General features: G+C 45.7%; 2 protein-coding genes across 2 annotated transcripts in view; both read right to left on the bottom strand.

Annotated features, from left to right (window-relative positions):
• The window catches only part of LOC120428233 (zinc finger protein 39-like), a 487,119-nt gene that overhangs the window by 417,440 nt on the left and 48,656 nt on the right, over positions 1–21,023 (bottom strand). The gene's annotated exons all lie outside the window — the stretch shown is intronic.
• Positions 10,472–12,836, bottom strand: LOC120429992 (glucose dehydrogenase [FAD, quinone]-like). Its single transcript, XM_039595085.2, has one exon. The coding sequence runs from the start codon at positions 12,752–12,754 to the stop codon at positions 10,973–10,975; it is 1,782 nt and encodes a 593-aa protein (XP_039451019.1). The 5' UTR covers positions 12,755–12,836; the 3' UTR covers positions 10,472–10,972.

The following is a 21,023-nucleotide window of genomic DNA, read 5'->3' as shown; positions in this document are numbered from 1 at the left end:
TTCGATGTGAAAGCTTTACGAACAATATTTATATCAATAAAATTGAATTCTGGCAAGAACGAGTGGCTGTTTGAGTTTCACTTTGCGACAACCTAAACATGAAAACGTTACTTTTAAACTTTAAACTTTAAGGTGGTTCGTGCCTTCCTCACATTTATATACTTTCGATAGGGTTGTTTTCAGATTTTCAATCTATTGGCAGGGCTGCGGAGTCGGGTCATATTTCAAGCGACTCCGAATCCGACTCCGGCTCTCATGCTCATACCCAATTGGTAAAAAAGAGTGGACAAGCTTTGAAAGATAAGAAATCAAAAGTTAGTAAAATCAAAATCAAATGATGGATATTAAATAGAAGAAACCCAGAGGCGACTCGTGCCCGAATGAAGTACCTGTTCAATGTTAAAAAGCTTTTTTCTTTCCAATGGCTTTTATTTTTACGTTTTATTATTTTTATGCTATTACAATTTTCTGTTTATGCAAATAATTAATAAAAATTATAATTAAGACTTTTTTATCTTGTTAAAATGTATTTTTAAGACTTAATCATTAGCGTGGGGAATGTGGAAAAATAGAGCAATCGCTCTGCCATCCTTATCGAAATTCAAGGAAAGTTATTGAATATTATACTCAATTTTAAAAGTTTCATCAGGATGTTCAGAAAAAAACATATCCTTAACAAAAGAAAACTGTTTGTTGGGCTTTTTTAAGACCAACTAATATTGAGCTAACTTGGTTACTATTTAAAAATTAAATTGACATTTTACTTTATACTTTTTAGAACCAAGTCTTATCTCTTTTGATCCTTTGTAAAAATTTTAGAGAATTGAATTTACTCACTGTTATGTCCTCATGGCTTTGGAATTCAATATCCGAATAAAAAGAAGGACTTTTGATGTTAAAAACAAAACTATATTGACATGAATCCGAGATAATTAAAATATTTGTTTTTAGCATCAGTGAAAAAATGTTTTCAGAACAAATGCATGCTACAATATATGATAATGACCGATTCTTCGGCTCCTTTTCAAAAAAATCCCAAGTTTTTTTCAGCGTTTTGGCTGTAGTGGCAAAATAAAAGAAGAAACACCCCAATGTTATTACTTATTCGGAAAGATAATTGATTTTCCTACAAAAAAATGTCGTGTAGAATGAACCATATAGTACCTGTGCTTCCCCTGAAACAAAAATGTAGCGTGACGGGACAACATCGTAAACCTGGACTTTAAATAGGCACACCAAGAAACAAATTGAAAAACGAATCTTTTGCTCCTTGGACTGAACAAATTGGTTGAAATTTAGTTTTTGCTAGCCATTTCTTTCCGTGACGGGACAACAAAGGAGCAGTTTTATGAAAAAACTCCTCTAATATTCAAGGGCTTGCAGACCTTATCTGGTCAATATTTTTGGCGTTTGAGGAAAGAAAACGTATTTAAAGAACATTGCAATTTTTAAATCATTGTATAAATGAAATTTTTCATATAAAAATTCGAATTGAAAATTGAAAAGTGACTTTTTGGTGTAGCTTCGCTAAGAATCGGTCTAATAATATATACAACTAGAGTGAACCGGGACTACAGTCTGAATAAATACAGTCGTTTTTGAAGCATTTAATGGCATCAAATCTTAAACTATTTAGGACTGATCCGCTTTAAATAGAACCATCCGAAAAATAAAATAACGATCATGGTTGAATCTACTCAGTAGCACAGCACCTTTGATATTTTGCAAAACAAGGTGCTTAAATCCCTTCCCTGATCTACTGTCATAATTCTTCTAATGTGTCCCGATTCACACAGTACTTTTTTCTTTCAATTCAATCTATCAATCACACTATCTAAACTTAACATTACATCACTTTCCAGTAGAGCAAGAATCCACTAGTAACCACTAGTAAGATCGAAGAGGTTCAACGCGCGCAGTTGAACATTCCAGTTCTAAAAAAAAGCCATCACCAGTCTGCGCAAAACAGCCTGATGCCTAAAAGTGCGCCAAATATAGAGCAATATCTGTCGTGCTCTCGCGCTCTCTCATTTATTCATGCTCTCAACGTGCTGTCAACGCGCTGGTTTGTTTACCTTTTGCATGCAGCTCCCTCTGGAGAGCTGAGCGAGTTAAGTCGGCTGGGGGCTGGGGGTGGCATTTCGCTCTCTCCCAAAAATGCTGTCAGTTCACGCTCTCAGATTGAACCAGATTTACCAACACATCGATACTGCCGCTGCGTATGAATAGGAAGCTCTTTACATGTGTTGATTTTTTGACATAGGACTATGTCTTTACTTACTATATTGGGGGGCCAGTTCAGAAATTCGATCCAAAGCGTCACTTTTAAGCGTTAAAAAAGGGGACATTTTGAACGCTTATATCTTTTTTCCCTGTGAATCAATCCAGATGGTTGGACCACCAATCGAAAGAGGAAGACTTCAGCTATTGTTTAACTACATAGATAGTCTGACTAAACATAGTTAAAGCACTTAAAACATGCAATCAAAATGAGTAATTTTTCAGTACAAATCGGACAGATGACCAATCAGAGCGAGCGTATGCATTCGAGACCGCGCCCCTTTTGTGCCGTTCTCCGGCTGTGCCGCTATTTAAGCAGAAAATTTCGCAAAAGCAAGTCACTTTGGAACGAGCACTCGAACTGTGCGCGTCGGGCAGGCGCGGAGCAGCAGCAGCAGCAGCGGCCAATAGAAGAAGAGGACCAGCAACCAGAAGGAAGAACCACCAGCAGCAGAAGGAGGAAATTCGAGCGAAGCGGACCGCGTTGAAGCCACTATGATGCGGCGGTTCTCATGAAAAATTTCGAATTGGTGGTGGAAAAAACCTGGAGTGGCCGGTACCCTCGAAGTAGGTTCCCCCGGGGCCTGGGGGAACTTTTACAGAACCATACGAGTTGTGGCAATATGGGTATCAAAATTCATGGTTTTTGATACTGAACATAATAATGGCCATTTCGACAGTAGTGGCCACAACCTGGAGTGGCCGGTGCCCTTAAAGAAGGTTCCCCCGGGGCCTGGGGGGACATTTACAGAAACATACGAGTTGTGGCAATATGGGTATCAAAATTCATGGTTTTTGATACTGAACATAATAATGGCCATTTCGACAGTAGTGGCCACAACCTGGAGTGGCCGGTGCCCTCAAAGAAGGTTCCCCCGGGGCCTGGGGGGACATTTACAGAAACATACGAGTTGTGGCAATATGGGTATCAAAATTCATGGTTTTGATGACCAATCAGAGCGAGCGTATGCATTCGAGACCGCGCCCCTTTTGTGCCGTTCTCCGGCTGTGCCGCTATTTAAGCAGAAAATTTCGCAAAAGCAAGTCACTTTGGAACGAGCACTCGAACTGTGCGCGTCGGGCAGGCGCGGAGCAGCAGCAGCAGCAGCGGCCAATAGAAGAAGAGGACCAGCAACCAGAAGGAAGAACCACCAGCAGCAGAAGGAGGAAATTCGAGCGAAGCGGACCGCGTTGAAGCCACTATGATGCGGCGGTTCTCATGAAAAATTTCGAATTGGTGGTGGAAAAAACCTGGAGTGGCCGGTACCCTCGAAGTAGGTTCCCCCGGGGCCTGGGGGAACTTTTACAGAACCATACGAGTTGTGGCAATATGGGTATCAAAATTCATGGTTTTTGATACTGAACATAATAATGGCCATTTCGACAGTAGTGGCCACAACCTGGAGTGGCCGGTGCCCTTAAAGAAGGTTCCCCCGGGGCCTGGGGGGACATTTACAGAAACATACGAGTTGTGGCAATATGGGTATCAAAATTCATGGTTTTTGATACTGAACATAATAATGGCCATTTCGACAGTAGTGGCCACAACCTGGAGTGGCCGGTGCCCTCAAAGAAGGTTCCCCCGGGGCCTGGGGGGACATTTACAGAAACATACGAGTTGTGGCAATATGGGTATCAAAATTCATGGTTTTTGATACTGAACATAATAATGGCCATTTCGACAGTAGTGGCCACAACCTGGAGTGGCCGGTGCCCTCAAAGAAGGTTCCCCCGGGGCCTGGGGGGACATTTACAGAAACATACGAGTTGTGGCAATATGGGTATCAAAATTCATGGTTTTTGATACTGAACATAATAATGGCCATTTCGACAGTAGTGGCCACAACCTGGAGTGGCCGGTGCCCTCAAAGAAGGTTCCCCCGGGGCCTGGGGGGACATTTACAGAAACATACGAGTTGTGGCAATATGGGTATCAAAATTCATGGTTTTTGATACTGAACATAATAATGGCCATTTCGACAGTAGTGGCCACAACCTGGAGTGGCCGGTGCCCTCAAAGAAGGTTCCCCCGGGGCCTGGGGGGACATTTACAGAAACATACGAGTTGTGGCAATATGGGTATCAAAATTCATGGTTTTTGATACTGAACATAATAATGGCCATTTCGACAGTAGTGGCCACAACCTGGAGTGGCCGGTGCCCTCAAAGAAGGTTCCCCCGGGGCCTGGGGGGACATTTACAGAAACATACGAGTTGTGGCAATATGGGTATCAAAATTCATGGTTTTTGATACTGAACATAATAATGGCCATTTCGACAGTAGTGGCCACAACCTGGAGTGGCCGGTGCCCTCAAAGAAGGTTCCCCCGGGGCCTGGGGGGACATTTACAGAAACATACGAGTTGTGGCAATATGGGTATCAAAATTCATGGTTTTTGATACTGAACATAATAATGGCCATTTCGACAGTAGTGGCCACAACCTGGAGTGGCCGGTGCCCTCAAAGAAGGTTCCCCCGGGGCCTGGGGGGACATTTACAGAAACATACGAGTTGTGGCAATATGGGTATCAAAATTCATGGTTTTTGATACTGAACATAATAATGGCCATTTCGACAGTAGTGGCCACAACCTGGAGTGGCCGGTGCCCTCAAAGAAGGTTCCCCCGGGGCCTGGGGGGACATTTACAGAAACATACGAGTTGTGGCAATATGGGTATCAAAATTCATGGTTTTTGATACTGAACATAATAATGGCCATTTCGACAGTAGTGGCCACAACCTGGAGTGGCCGGTGCCCTCAAAGAAGGTTCCCCCGGGGCCTGGGGGGACATTTACAGAAACATACGAGTTGTGGCAATATGGGTATCAAAATTCATGGTTTTTGATACTGAACATAATAATGGCCATTTCGACAGTAGTGGCCACAACCTGGAGTGGCCGGTGCCCTCAAAGAAGGTTCCCCCGGGGCCTGGGGGGACATTTACAGAAACATACGAGTTGTGGCAATATGGGTATCAAAATTCATGGTTTTTGATACTGAACATAATAATGGCCATTTCGACAGTAGTGGCCACAACCTGGAGTGGCCGGTGCCCTCAAAGAAGGTTCCCCCGGGGCCTGGGGGGACATTTACAGAAACATACGAGTTGTGGCAATATGGGTATCAAAATTCATGGTTTTTGATACTGAACATAATAATGGCCATTTCGACAGTAGTGGCCACAACCTGGAGTGGCCGGTGCCCTCAAAGAAGGTTCCCCCGGGGCCTGGGGGGACATTTACAGAAACATACGAGTTGTGGCAATATGGGTATCAAAATTCATGGTTTTTGATACTGAACATAATAATGGCCATTTCGACAGTAGTGGCCACAACCTGGAGTGGCCGGTGCCCTTAAAGAAGGTTCCCCCGGGGCCTGGGGGGACATTTACAGAAACATACGAGTTGTGGCAATATGGGTATCAAAATTCATGGTTTTTGATACTGAACATAATAATGGCCATTTCGACAGTAGTGGCCACAACCTGGAGTGGCCGGTGCCCTCAAAGAAGGTTCCCCCGGGGCCTGGGGGGACATTTACAGAAACATACGAGTTGTGGCAATATGGGTATCAAAATTCATGGTTTTTGATACTGAACATAATAATGGCCATTTCGACAGTAGTGGCCACAACCTGGAGTGGCCGGTGCCCTCAAAGAAGGTTCCCCCGGGGCCTGGGGGGACATTTACAGAAACATACGAGTTGTGGCAATATGGGTATCAAAATTCATGGTTTTTGATACTGAACATAATAATGGCCATTTCGACAGTAGTGGCCACAACCTGGAGTGGCCGGTGCCCTCAAAGAAGGTTCCCCCGGGGCCTGGGGGGACATTTACAGAAACATACGAGTTGTGGCAATATGGGTATCAAAATTCATGGTTTTTGATACTGAACATAATAATGGCCATTTCGACAGTAGTGGCCACAACCTGGAGTGGCCGGTGCCCTCAAAGAAGGTTCCCCCGGGGCCTGGGGGGACATTTACAGAAACATACGAGTTGTGGCAATATGGGTATCAAAATTCATGGTTTTTGATACTGAACATAATAATGGCCATTTCGACAGTAGTGGCCACAACCTGGAGTGGCCGGTGCCCTCAAAGAAGGTTCCCCCGGGGCCTGGGGGGACATTTACAGAAACATACGAGTTGTGGCAATATGGGTATCAAAATTCATGGTTTTTGATACTGAACATAATAATGGCCATTTCGACAGTAGTGGCCACAACCTGGAGTGGCCGGTGCCCTCAAAGAAGGTTCCCCCGGGGCTTAGGGGGACATTTACAGAAACATACGAGTTGTGGCAATATGGGTATCAAAATTCATGGTTTTTTATACTGAACATAATAATGGCCATTTCGACAGTAGTGGCCACAACCTGGAGTGGCCGGTGCCCTCAAAGAAGGTTCCCCCGGGGCCTGGGGGGACATTTACAGAAACATTCGAGTTGTGGCAATATGGGTATCAAAATTCATGGTTTTTGATACTGAACATAATAATGGCCATTTCGACAGTAGTGGCCACAACCTGGAGTGGCCGGTGCCCTCAAAGAAGGTTCCCCCGGGGCCTGGGGGGACATTTACAGAAACATACGAGTTGTGGCAATATGGGTATCAAAATTCATGGTTTTTGATACTGAACATAATAATGGCCATTTAGACAGTAGTGGCCACAACCTGGAGTGGCCGGTGCCCTCAAAGAAGGTTCCCCCGGGGCCTGGGGGGACCTTTACAGAAACATACGAGTTGTGGCAATATGGGTATCAAAATTCATGGTTTTTGATACTGAACATAATAGAGGCCATTTCGACAGTAGTGGCCACAACCTGGAGTGGCCGGTGCCCTCAAAGAAGGTTCCCCCGGGGCCTAGGGGACATTTACAGAAACATACGAGTTGTGGCAATATGGGTATCAAAATTCATGGTTTTTGATACTGAACATAATAATGGCCATTTCGACAGTAGTGGCCACAACCTGGAGTGGCCGGTGCCCTCAAAGAAGGTTCCCCCGGGGCCTGGGGGGACATTTACAGAAACATACTAGTTGTGGCAATATGGGTATCAAAATTCATGGTTTTTGATACTGAACATAATGGCCATTTCGACAGTAGTGGCCACAACCTGGAGTGGCCGGTGCCCTCAAAGAAGGTTCCCCCGGGGCCTGGGGGGACATTTACAGAAACATACGAGTTGTGGCAATATGGGTATCAAAATTCATGGTTTTTGATACTGAACATAATAATGGCCATTTAGACAGTAGTGGCCACAACCTGGAGTGGCCGGTGCCCTCAAAGAAGGTTCCCCCGGGGCCTGGGGGGACATTTACAGAAACATACGAGTTGTGGCAATATGGGTATCAAAATTCATGGTTTTTGATACTGAACATAATAATGGCCATTTCGACAGTAGTGGCCACAACCTGGAGTGGCCGGTGCCCTCAAAGAAGGTTCCCCCGGGGCCTGGGGGGACATTTACAGAAACATACGAGTTGTGGCAATATGGGTATCAAAATTCATGGTTTTTGATACTGAACATAATAATGGCCATTTCGACAGTAGTGGCCACAACCTGGAGTGGCCGGTGCCCTCAAAGAAGGTTCCCCCGGGGCCTGGGGGGACCTTTACAGAAACATACGAGTTGTGGCAATATGGGTATCAAAATTCATGGTTTTTGATACTGAACATAATAGAGGCCATTTCGACAGTAGTGGCCACAACCTGGAGTGGCCGGTGCCCTCAAAGAAGGTTCCCCCGGGGCCTAGGGGACATTTACAGAAACATACGAGTTGTGGCAATATGGGTATCAAAATTCATGGTTTTTGATACTGAACATAATAATGGCCATTTCGACAGTAGTGGCCACAACCTGGAGTGGCCGGTGCCCTCAAAGAAGGTTCCCCCGGGGCCTGGGGGGACATTTACAGAAACATACTAGTTGTGGCAATATGGGTATCAAAATTCATGGTTTTTGATACTGAACATAATGGCCATTTCGACAGTAGTGGCCACAACCTGGAGTGGCCGGTGCCCTCAAAGAAGGTTCCCCCGGGGCCTGGGGGGACATTTACAGAAACATACGAGTTGTGGCAATATGGGTATCAAAATTCATGGTTTTTGATACTGAACATAATAATGGCCATTTAGACAGTAGTGGCCACAACCTGGAGTGGCCGGTGCCCTCAAAGAATGTTCCCCCGGGGCCTGGGGGGACCTTTACAGAAACATACGAGTTGTGGCAATATGGGTATCAAAATTCATGGTTTTTTATACTGAACATAATAATGGCCATTTCGACAGTAGTGGCCACAACCTGGAGTGGCCGGTGCCCTCAAAGAAGGTTCCTCTGGGGCCTGGGGGGACATTTACAGAAACATACGAGTTGTGGCAATATGGGTATCAAAATTCATGGTTTTTGATACTGAACATAATGGCCATTTCGACAGTAGTGGCCACAACCTGGAGTGGCTGGTGCCCTTAAAGCAGGTTCCCCCGGGGCCCGGAGGACTTTTTACAGAACCATACGAGTTGTGGCATATTGGTATCAAAATTCTGGTTTTTGATACTGTACATGAAAATTGACATTCCGACAGTAGTGGCCACAACCTTGAGTGACCGGTGATCTCAAAGCAGGTTTCCCCGGGGCCCGGAGGGTCTTTAACAGAACCATACGAGTTGTGGCAATATGGATATCAAAATTCATGGTTTTTGATACTGAACATGAAAATTGACATTTCGACCGTAGTGGCCACAACCTGGAGTTGCCGGTGCCCTCATAGAAGGTTCACCTTGGGAGAACATTTATGACAATTTTGCCGACAAATCTATGAAACAAAATAAAGTAATCTTAATTCAGATTTCACTAGCAATCCAAAAACACATTCAAACTGTTTGGTCCTATGTCTTTCGGTTATGTCTCTGACATACCATCTTGAACTTTTTCTGTATGGAGATTTTTTCCCCGACGTTCAAAGGGTCGGTGTTGAACGCGACGAGCATTTGCGCGTGGCCCGCTAGGCTGGCTCGTTTTAGTATTGGTGGGTTGTAAAGAGAGGTAAAGAGTAAAGGGTGGCGGGCCAAAGCTTTTTCGGTGCATGCAGCGCTGCTGGACATAGGGCGTTTAATTTGTTAACGTATATTCAAACAAAAATTGTAATTTTATGTTGCTGGTTTAAAAAGCACCACGGCACATAAATAAAAAAAAATATCCGCTTGCAATCGGCTACCTGTTCAATGAACAGGTTGAACAGGTGGACGAGTCGCCTCTGGAAGAAACAGTAGAGCAAAATAAAAAAAGGAGATAGGTGATACCTAGCTGAGAATAAAGAGAAGAGAAACCCCGTTGTGCGCTGTTTCAGGTACATCCACAGCAGTTGGCTCAACATACTGCGAATCAAAACAATACCGTCTACACTCACAAATTACTTCCCTTTCTCACATTGTCGCGCCTCTTTCTTTCAGCCGTCTCCACTCTGACCCGCGGTGGTCAAAGGTTTACGAGCTGTTTGCACAGGCCACCAGCTAGGTGATCATGAAAACCAAGCCAACGTGGAGGCAAGAAAATAGGACACTTGCAAGGAACTAGAGCTATACTGTCCTGATCAAGATAATTCGGATGATCTAACAGAACTACGGATGTAGTTAGTTACGCTCCTTTCAGGATGTTCCTTACCTGGACTTCAGCCGAAGAGCACGCAACAAGATCAGTGCCATTGCATGCTCTTAGTTATCAATCCTTGGCCTGCATAATAAATCCAGACAATGTTTTCATTAAAATATCTGAGATCCGGCCTTGAAAAAGTGTAAACACTTAAGTGCTCACAACTATTGATAGGGTTGTCAGATTATCAATGTTTTAGACTCGTTGGACAGGTCTTTTAATTACCTTTCTAAACATGTATAACATGACAAGTTTACAAAAAAAAAACCTTTTTACAATCTTCCGGGGGTTCAAGATGTCCAACAAAATGTCCACGTGGATTATGGGTGGTCTCTTATTTCCTTTTCTACATTGGGGCAACTCTTTTCGATCGTCTCGACTCTGATATGACCCACAGGTTAGCGAGCTGTTTCCACAATTGTATAAGCTATAGCTTATATTTTTCTTCTTCTTAAAAAAATGCTCTTAATCGATGATCCCCTCTTAAACTAGCTTTTTTGGGCTGTGATATATTTACAAGTTCATAAACAAAAAATCAAAGAGGAGAAAAAAGTGTATTTTTGACAATTTATCTAATGTAACAATAAATTTTTGAAATAGAATGAAACAATGTTACGAGTATCACATTTTAGCACCTTAATTTAAAAAAAGCAACACAAAATCTAAAATATTTGGAATGTTTACATTTTATTTTTGTTTCTAACGAATCACTTCAGTTTTTGTTTTAATTTTGAACAACTCTTTGGCCAAAGGTTACATAATTTTTAAGTCTTTTTTTTACATTTATGGCAACATCATGCGATCAACATTGGTTTAAAGTGATGTATAAAATATAACATATCAGACAAGATATTTGCTTCTTAATATGATATGAAACCTTCCCAAAAAATGACTTATTAGTTATAAATTGAAGTACTTGTAAATATAGCTATTACCGTAACACACCGTTACATACCGGCGTAACAAATTGGAGGGCTCAATTTCAACAGTCTCAAGTAAAAAAGTAACAACTCTTACCGTAAAGCTCCTAAGGCTCTCACTTCCCCAACAAGTCCACGTTAAATTTGACCTTCAGAAAGTAGTGCGCCAGCGCCGCAATGGCCGAGTTCGGGTTCCCGGTGGGCAGCTTCGGAATCGCCGATCCATCCACCACGTACAGCCCGCTCACGCCGTGCACGGCCAGATCCCGGTTCGAGACGACCGCCTTCTTGCTGCGCTTCGGTCCCATCCGGCACGTTCCCACCGGGTGGTACATGGTGAGTGTGAGTGACTGCACGTAACACTCCCAGTAGGGTTTGGTGTCGAAGGTGAACTTCCGGCAGCCGGGGAAGGGCAGCGGGTTTAGTTCGGCTTTTTTCGAGTTCATCTCTTCGAGGTACTCTTTGACGATGTTGATTCCTAGCACAAGGTTATCGAGGTCTTCCGGGTGTTGGAGGTAATTTGGATCGATGAGGGGTGGGGAGTGTGGGTTGGCATCGCGTAGTCGGATGTGGCCTCGGCTTTTGGGCTGCAGCAAGACGGGGAGAATGCTGACCGATTGGAGGTTTTGTTCGAGAATTCGTTGGAAGTATTGGGTGTAAACCTTTTCGCGTAAATTGATCAGTTTGTGCAGATGCGCGCCACCGTCGCTGGCGATTCCCGCCGGCATGACCATGAATCCGAGTCCTAGGATGAGTCCTCTTGGGACGTCCGGTAGCAGCATGCCGCCTAGTCCTTCACACCCCGGCAGTAAGAGAGACGAGTTCTTTCCATTGAAAAAGTTCCACAAGTTGAGTGGACTAATCAGGTCAAGCGGACGCAGAGGAAGTTTCTCCGGCCACAAAAGTAAATCCATTCCGGTAGTGATGTGATCCTGAAGGTTCTCACCTACGGGTAGATTCTGAACCAGAGGAATCCTAACCGCTTTTAGGTGTTTCTGCGGACCAATTCCACTGTGCAGAAGAATTTTCGGACTTCCCACAGTTCCCGCGGACAAAATTATCCCTTTGGAAGCTCTTATCTCATAAGTACGGTTGGATTTCTCCAACACCAGCCCAATCGCTTTGCCATTTTCGACATTAATCTTAAGCACGTGCGCGTTCAGCAACAGTTCATGCCCTGGCCGTCGCTGCTCCCAGTAGTAATGACTCGCCGTTCTTCGCATCCCGTTCCGGGCCGTTACATTCGGCTTGGCGAACAACCTGCTGTAAAGTTCTTCCATCTTCTCGCAAAACTTTTCCCTCTCAATGCACTTGGTCTGCGCTTGCATACTGTCCACAAAGTCCTCCCCAAACTCCGTCCCGTACTGCAGCCGTTCCACCGGAATGGTCGGGTCCCTTCCCCAGCGATGGAAGTAATCCAAGAATTTCCTCGTTAGTTCCGGCGTCTCGAACCACCCACTAAAGTCCGTGTTTCCCATCATGTCGAAGTGAATCATGTTGTTCAACATGTGCGTCCCCCCGAACACCTTACCCATAGGCCAATTGCTCCGTTGACCCTCCAGGGCGCGGCAAGCGTTCCGCTGCGGTTCCGTCTGGTACTGCCAGTCGTACTGGGTTCCCTGGAGCAGCGGTTGAAACAGCGGCACGTCCATCAGGCTGGTCCGCATAGAGCCGGCTTCCACGACGAGCACGTCCCGCGATGGAATACCCGCCGCAATGATCGAACCGGCCGTTCCGGTTCCGACGATAATGTACTCATAGCTGGTCTTCACAGGAGGATTGTCGTAATAGTACTCGTAGAAGCGATACGAACCGTTCAAAAACGCGCACAGCAGGGTGGTTCCGATCAGGTAGAAAATGAACGTAAACTTCGCGGAAATCAAGCCCAAAAGCGACATTATTGTGCGAGAGTCGCCGGAATGCAACGTTTTAAAACGGAACAACACAATCTACGGGAGCGCCAAGAACCGTTATGTCAGAAAATACTATTTTGTTTTGGTTTGGTTATTCATGAATGAAAATTTTGCTATGTCGACTTTGGGCTTGGCGAATGTCGAATGCACGGAGGGAAATTGTTTGTTGATTATTTCTATCACTTTTTTAAACGTAAAGTTTAATCACTTAAAGCGCTTAAAGGCTAGTATGGAGATCGGAAGGAAAGGGGTCAAGAAACAGCTTTACGAACAGCAGAACAAAGGAGATGGAGCGATTTCTTGGGGCTTTTCTTCACCCTCTCTGACTTGCTTGCGCTGCCGCTGCTGCCCATTTGATTTTTTTTCTTGACCGGTTCCTTCCGAAGTGCGTATACCGCGAGGTATACCGCTTAATGTAAGGTATGCACTTCGGAAGAAACCGGTCAAGAAAAATTTCAAATGGGAAGCAGCGGCAGCGCAAGCAAGTCAGAGAGGGTGAAGAAAAGCCCCAAGAAATCGCTCCCTCTCCTTTGTTCTGCTGTTCGTAAAGCTGTTTCTTGACCCCTTTCCTTCCGATCTGCAGACTAGCCTTAAAGTGGTATACGCACTTCGGAAGGAACCGGTCAAGGAAAATTTCAAATGGGCAGCAGCGGCAGAGTAAACAAACCAGAGTGAGTGAAGCAAAGCCCCAAGAAATCGTTCTCTTTCCTTTGTTTTTTTGACGAAGAACTTCGTCTTAGGGCTCTATACAGGGTAGCAATCCAAAATTTCGCGAAGCGAAATGAAACCGAAAAATGAAACACCTTCCCCAAGCAGAGGGGAAAATCACAGAAGCAGCGCGGCCGACGGTTTTGATATAAATATAAACGCCACCCCCTCCACAGCATTAGTTTAGTCGGTGGTCTACCACCGAAGCGAGAGGAGCTCAGCTCTTCTCGCGAGCGCCAGCCTTCTCTCTTCCCTACAAAACCACGGGAAATTTGAAGGCTGGCTTCAGTCGGTGGTCTACCACCGAAGTGAGAGGAGCTCAGCTCCTCTCGCAAGCGCCACTAGGTGGCGTCTTCAGGAACTAGCCTTCCCGCTTCCCTACAAAACCATGGGAAATCGGAAGGCTGGCTTCAGTCGGTGGTCTGCCACCGAAGCGAGAGGAGCTCAGCTCTTCTCGCAAGCGCTTGGCAGTAGTGGCCACCACCTGGAGGCCTCGGGGATGTTCCGATAAGGGGACATTTGTGGAACCATAAGAGTGGGGGCAATATGGGTATCAAACTTTAGGGATTTTGATACTGGACATGAAATTTGACATTTTGGCAGTAATGGCCGCAACCTAGAGTGGCCGGAGGCCCCGGGGATGTTCCGATAAGGGGACATTTGCGGAACCATAAAAGTTGGGGCAATATGGGTATCAAACTTAAAGGATTTTGATACTGGACATGAAATTTGACATTTTGGCAGTAATGGCCGCAACCTAGAGTGACCGGAGGCCCCGGGGATGTTCCGATAAGGGGACATTTGCGGAACCATAAAAGTTGGGGCAATATGGGTATCAAACTTAAAGGATTTTGATACTGGACATGAAATTTGACATTTTGGCAGTAATGGCCGCAACCTAGAGTGGCCGGAGGCCCCGGGGATGTTCCGATAAGGGGACATTTGCGGAACCATAAAAGTTGGGGCAATATGGGTATCAAACTTAAGGGATTTTGATACTGGACATGAAATTTGACATTTTGGCAGTAATGGCTGCAACCTAGAGTGGCCGGAGGCCCCGGGGATGTTCCGATAAGGGGACATTTGCGGAACCATAAAAGTTGGGGCAATATAAGTATCAAACTTTAGGGTTTTTGATACTGGACATGAAATTTGACATTTTGGTAGTAGTGGCCGGAGGCCCCGGGGATGTTCCGATAAGGGGACATTTGCGGAACCATAAGAGTTGGGGCAATATGGGTATCAAACTTCAGGGTTTTTGATACTGGACATGAAATTTGACATTTCGGCAGTAGTGGCCACAATCCGGAATGACCGGATCCCTCGGGCGTGTTCCGATGGGGGGACATTTGCGGAACCATACGAGTTGCGGCAATATAAGTATCAAACTTCAGGGTTTTTGATACTGGACATGAAATTTGAAATTGGCGGAACCATAAGAGTTGGGGCAATAAAGGTATCAAAATGTAGCTGCTCCTCTGTGATGTTGCTGCACGGTTACGCAAAACGGAAATGAAATTAAATCCAGCCTCGGAATAGAGTTATCTACGTGCGTATGTATTGCGTGTACGTACACGAAAAAGATTGAGGTTAAATTTTGTACAGTCCAGCAAAACAAATGGCGTGCTAGTGTGCGTGAGAGCGGGCTTAGATAACTCTATCAGAATCACCTCGAAATTTACGAGCGATTACATATGTGTGTATGTGAGTGTAAGCGCGTGCAGTCCAAAAATCTCAGCCTGCTGCGCCCCACTTCAGCTCATAATTTTTGGATCGTCGTCGAGGCCACATCAGCTGCAGCAGAAGAGGGCGCAGAAGGCGAAAATTTCCCTAGGCAGCCCAACGGACAAACAACGAAGAACAACCGCTGCACCGCAGGAGAAGCAAACCACAGGCCAAGGTTCCGAAGGAGAGAGGAAACCGGCCAAGCCCGCGGCCCGTCCGCTGGTTGACGAAACGAATCTGGCCGCCATCACCCCGAAGGATCGGAACTTCGGAACGAATCGCCACTGCAGACCATCGGGAAAGAAGAAGAGCAGCTCCTCCACCATCGCAAGTGTAACGGACAAGAAGCAAAAGCCCCGCCGCAAGTAGCACTTAGGAACGTGGTGCTGATGCAGGTTGACCCAGACCAAAGCCATGGACATCTTCCTCAACGTTGACCGGAGAAGCGGCTCGAATGAAGCACTACACCTCGCGGAAGATTTGATAAACAAACGGCCCTTTTCAGGGCCACCAAATATCTCACGAAAGAGTTGTTCCTTCAAAATTTCCCTCTAAGAATGTTCCCTAAAAATTTAAAAAAAGATCGAATAAAAATCATTTCACCACAGAGTTAGCATGAAACCACTGTTTCTGTGTGGTAGAATGTCATACGCGCTTGTGTGTGTGTGTGTGTGTGTGGGTGTGTGTGTGGGTGTGTGTGTGAGCACGGAGAGGGAAAAATCGCCTGCTGCAAAAATGCACAAGTCAGAATAACTTTTTCGAAAATTTGGAGCCGTCGCCGATTGCTGGCAACAGCCTTCAAAAAACACTGCACAGTGGGCGAAATGGAACCCAAAATCGGACTTAATTGAACGCGGCTGGTTCCCTGGTATGAATAATAGTGTTTCTTATGTAAAAAAATCCGGGGAATCGATTGGTGCTGGTTTCATCCACCGCACGAAACGACAAAGGGTCCATTTTGCCCCAATTCCCCATTTTTTAACATTTTTTCTTGAAAATCGGTCTATATTTAGAGCGGAGGCTTTATGCGGCCTTCCAAAATGCACTTTACATATGTGAAAATGTCCCAGGAATTCAGTAAAAATAACCACTTGCACCGCAAAAATCATCTAGGGTCCATTTAACCCCAATTCCGCTATGAAAGCATTTTAGGCCGTTTTCAAATGTTAGGTCAGATTTTCAAAATCTGAAAGTATTTTTATCGTAAAGATCAGACAATTTTACATAAGAATGACGATTGGCACTTGATAGTTTGATACATTTATGTTGATAAAAATAAAATGTATGTGAAAGGCAGTTTATTCTGCGTTTGGGAAAATTGGCCCAAAAGTGATTCTTCAATCATTTTATTTAGTTTAATTTCTATATCAACATAAATGTGTCAAACTTTCAAGTGCAAATCGTCATTCTTATGTAAAATTGTCTGATCTTTACGATAAAAATATTTTCAGATTTTTAAAATCTGATTTAACATTTGAAAACGGCCAAAAATGCTTTTATAGCGGAATTGGGGTTAAATGGACCCTAGATGATTTTTGCGGTGCAAGTGGTTATTTTTACTGAATTCCTGGGACATTTTCACATAAGTTAAGTGCATTTTGGAAGGCCGCATAAAGCCTCCGCTCTAAATATAGACCGATTTTCAAGAAAAAATGTTACAAAATGGGGAATTGGGGCAAAATGGACCCTTTGCCGTTTCATGCGGTGGATGAAACCATCACCAATCGATTCCCCGGATTTTTGACATAGGACTATGTCTTTACTTACTATATTGGGGGGCCAGTTCAGAAATTCGATCCAAAGCGTCACTTTTAAGCGTTAAAAAGGGGACATTTTGAACGCTTATATCTTTTTTCCCTGTGAATCAATCCAGATGGTTGGACCACCAATCGAAAGAGGAAGACTTCAGCTATTGTTTAACTACATAGATAGTCTGACTAAACATAGTTAAAGCACTTAAAACATGCAATCAAAATGAGTAATTTTTCAGTACAAATCGGACAGATGACCAATCAGAGCGAGCGTATGCATTCGAGACCGCGCCCCTTTTGTGCCGTTCTCCGGCTGTGCCGCTATTTAAGCAGAAAATTTCGCAAAAGCAAGTCACTTTGGAACGAGCACTCGAACTGTGCGCGTCGGGCAGGCGCGGAGCAGCAGCAGCAGCAGCGGCCAATAGAAGAAGAGGACCAGCAACCAGAAGGAAGAACCACCAGCAGCAGAAGGAGGAAATTCGAGCGAAGCGGACCGCGTTGAAGCCACTATGATGCGGCGGTTCTCATGAAAAATTTCGAATTGGTGGTGGAAAAAACCTGGAGTGGCCGGTACCCTCGAAGTAGGTTCCCCCGGGGCCTGGGGGAACTTTTACAGAACCATACGAGTTGTGGCAATATGGGTATCAAAATTCATGGTTTTTGATACTGAACATAATAATGGCCATTTCGACAGTAGTGGCCACAACCTGGAGTGGCCGGTGCCCTTAAAGAAGGTTCCCCCGGGGCCTGGGGGGACATTTACAGAAACATACGAGTTGTGGCAATATGGGTATCAAAATTCATGGTTTTTGATACTGAACATAATAATGGCCATTTCGACAGTAGTGGCCACAACCTGGAGTGGCCGGTGCCCTCAAAGAAGGTTCCCCCGGGGCCTGGGGGGACATTTACAGAAACATACGAGTTGTGGCAATATGGGTATCAAAATTCATGGTTTTGATGACCAATCAGAGCGAGCGTATGCATTCGAGACCGCGCCCCTTTTGTGCCGTTCTCCGGCTGTGCCGCTATTTAAGCAGAAAATTTCGCAAAAGCAAGTCACTTTGGAACGAGCACTCGAACTGTGCGCGTCGGGCAGGCGCGGAGCAGCAGCAGCAGCAGCGGCCAATAGAAGAAGAGGACCAGCAACCAGAAGGAAGAACCACCAGCAGCAGAAGGAGGAAATTCGAGCGAAGCGGACCGCGTTGAAGCCACTATGATGCGGCGGTTCTCATGAAAAATTTCGAATTGGTGGTGGAAAAAACCTGGAGTGGCCGGTACCCTCGAAGTAGGTTCCCCCGGGGCCTGGGGGAACTTTTACAGAACCATACGAGTTGTGGCAATATGGGTATCAAAATTCATGGTTTTTGATACTGAACATAATAATGGCCATTTCGACAGTAGTGGCCACAACCTGGAGTGGCCGGTGCCCTTAAAGAAGGTTCCCCCGGGGCCTGGGGGGACATTTACAGAAACATACGAGTTGTGGCAATATGGGTATCAAAATTCATGGTTTTTGATACTGAACATAATAATGGCCATTTCGACAGTAGTGGCCACAACCTGGAGTGGCCGGTGCCCTCAAAGAAGGTTCCCCCGGGGCCTGGGGGGACATTTACAGAAACATACGAGTTGTGGCAATATGGGTATCAAAATTCATGGTTTTTGATACTGAACATAATAATGGCCATTTCGACAGTAGTGGCCACAACCTGGAGTGGCCGGTGCCCTCAAAGAAGGTTCCCCCGGGGCCTGGGGGGACATTTACAGAAACATACGAGTTGTGGCAATATGGGTATCAAAATTCATGGTTTTTGATACTGAACATAATAATGGCCATTTCGACAGTAGTGGCCACAACCTGGAGTGGCCGGTGCCCTCAAAGAAGGTTCCCCCGGGGCCTGGGGGGACATTTACAGAAACATACGAGTTGTGGCAATATGGGTATCAAAATTCATGGTTTTTGATACTGAACATAATAATGGCCATTTCGACAGTAGTGGCCACAACCTGGAGTGGCCGGTGCCCTCAAAGAAGGTTCCCCCGGGGCCTGGGGGGACATTTACAGAAACATACGAGTTGTGGCAATATGGGTATCAAAATTCATGGTTTTTGATACTGAACATAATAATGGCCATTTCGACAGTAGTGGCCACAACCTGGAGTGGCCGGTGCCCTCAAAGAAGGTTCCCCCGGGGCCTGGGGGGACATTTACAGAAACATACGAGTTGTGGCAATATGGGTATCAAAATTCATGGTTTTTGATACTGAACATAATAATGGCCATTTCGACAGTAGTGGCCACAACCTGGAGTGGCCGGTGCCCTCAAAGAAGGTTCCCCCGGGGCCTGGGGGGACATTTACAGAAACATACGAGTTGTGGCAATATGGGTATCAAAATTCATGGTTTTTGATACTGAACATAATAATGGCCATTTCGACAGTAGTGGCCACAACCTGGAGTGGCCGGTGCCCTCAAAGAAGGTTCCCCCGGGGCTTAGGGGGACATTTACAGAAACATACGAGTTGTGGCAATATGGGTATCAAAATTCATGGTTTTTTATACTGAACATAATAATGGCCATTTCGACAGTAGTGGCCACAACCTGGAGTGGCCGGTGCCCTCAAAGAAGGTTCCCCCGGGGCCTGGGGGGACATTTACAGAAACATTCGAGTTGTGGCAATATGGGTATCAAAATTCATGGTTTTTGATACTGAACATAATAATGGCCATTTCGACAGTAGTGGCCACAACCTGGAGTGGCCGGTGCCCTCAAAGAAGGTTCCCCCGGGGCCTGGGGGGACATTTACAGAAACATACGAGTTGTGGCAATATGGGTATCAAAATTCATGGTTTTTGATACTGAACATAATAATGGCCATTTAGACAGTAGTGGCCACAACCTGGAGTGGCCGGTGCCCTCAAAGAAGGTTCCCCCGGGGCCTGGGGGGACCTTTACAGAAACATACGAGTTGTGGCAATATGGGTATCAAAATTCATGGTTTTTGATACTGAACATAATAGAGGCCATTTCGACAGTAGTGGCCACAACCTGGAGTGGCCGGTGCCCTCAAAGAAGGTTCCCCCGGGGCCTAGGGGACATTTACAGAAACATACGAGTTGTGGCAATATGGGTATCAAAATTCATGGTTTTTGATACTGAACATAATAATGGCCATTTCGACAGTAGTGGCCACAACCTGGAGTGGCCGGTGCCCTCAAAGAAGGTTCCCCCGGGCCTGGGGGGACATTTACAGAAACATACGAGTTGTGGCAATATGGGTATCAAAATTCATGGTTTTTGATACTGAACATAATGGCCATTTCGACAGTAGTGGCCACAACCTGGAGTGGCCGGTGCCCTCAAAGAAGGTTCCCCCGGGGCCTGGGGGGACATTTACAGAAACATACGAGTTGTGGCAATATGGGTATCAAAATTCATGGTTTTTGATACTGAACATAATAATGGCCATTTAGACAGTAGTGGCCACAACCTGGAGTGGCCGGTGCCCTCAAAGAAGGTTCCCCCGGGGCCTGGGGGGACATTTACAGAAACATACGAGTTGTGGCAATATGGGTATCAAAATTCATGGTTTTTGATACTGAACATAATAATGGCCATTTCGACAGTAGTGGCCACAACCTGGAGTGGCCGGTGCCCTCAAAGAAGGTTCCCCCGGGGCCTGGGGGGACATTTACAGAAACATACGAGTTGTGGCAATATGGGTATCAAAATTCATGGTTTTTGATACTGAACATAATAATGGCCATTTCGACAGTAGTGGCCACAACCTGGAGTGGCCGGTGCCCTCAAAGAAGGTTCCCCCGGGGCCTGGGGGGACCTTTACAGAAACATACGAGTTGTGGCAATATGGGTATCAAAATTCATGGTTTTTGATACTGAACATAATAGAGGCCATTTCGACAGTAGTGGCCACAACCTGGAGTGGCCGGTGCCCTCAAAGAAGGTTCCCCCGGGGCCTGGGGGGACATTTACAGAAACATACGAGTTGTGGCAATATGGGTATCAAAATTCATGGTTTTTGATACTGAACATAATAATGGCCAT

The sequence above is a fragment of the Culex pipiens genome, chromosome 2 (assembly GCF_016801865.2).
Source record: "Culex pipiens pallens isolate TS chromosome 2, TS_CPP_V2, whole genome shotgun sequence".
Taxonomy (NCBI): Eukaryota; Metazoa; Arthropoda; class Insecta; order Diptera; family Culicidae; genus Culex; species Culex pipiens.
Note: the sequence above shows the minus strand (reverse complement) of the source record. Positions and strands in the feature narration are given on the sequence as shown.

Coding starts and splice junctions, on each gene's coding strand:
- LOC120429992 (XM_039595085.2), bottom strand. CDS start 12,754: ATGTCGCTTTTGGGCTTGATTTCCGCGAAGTTTACGTTCATTTTCTAC.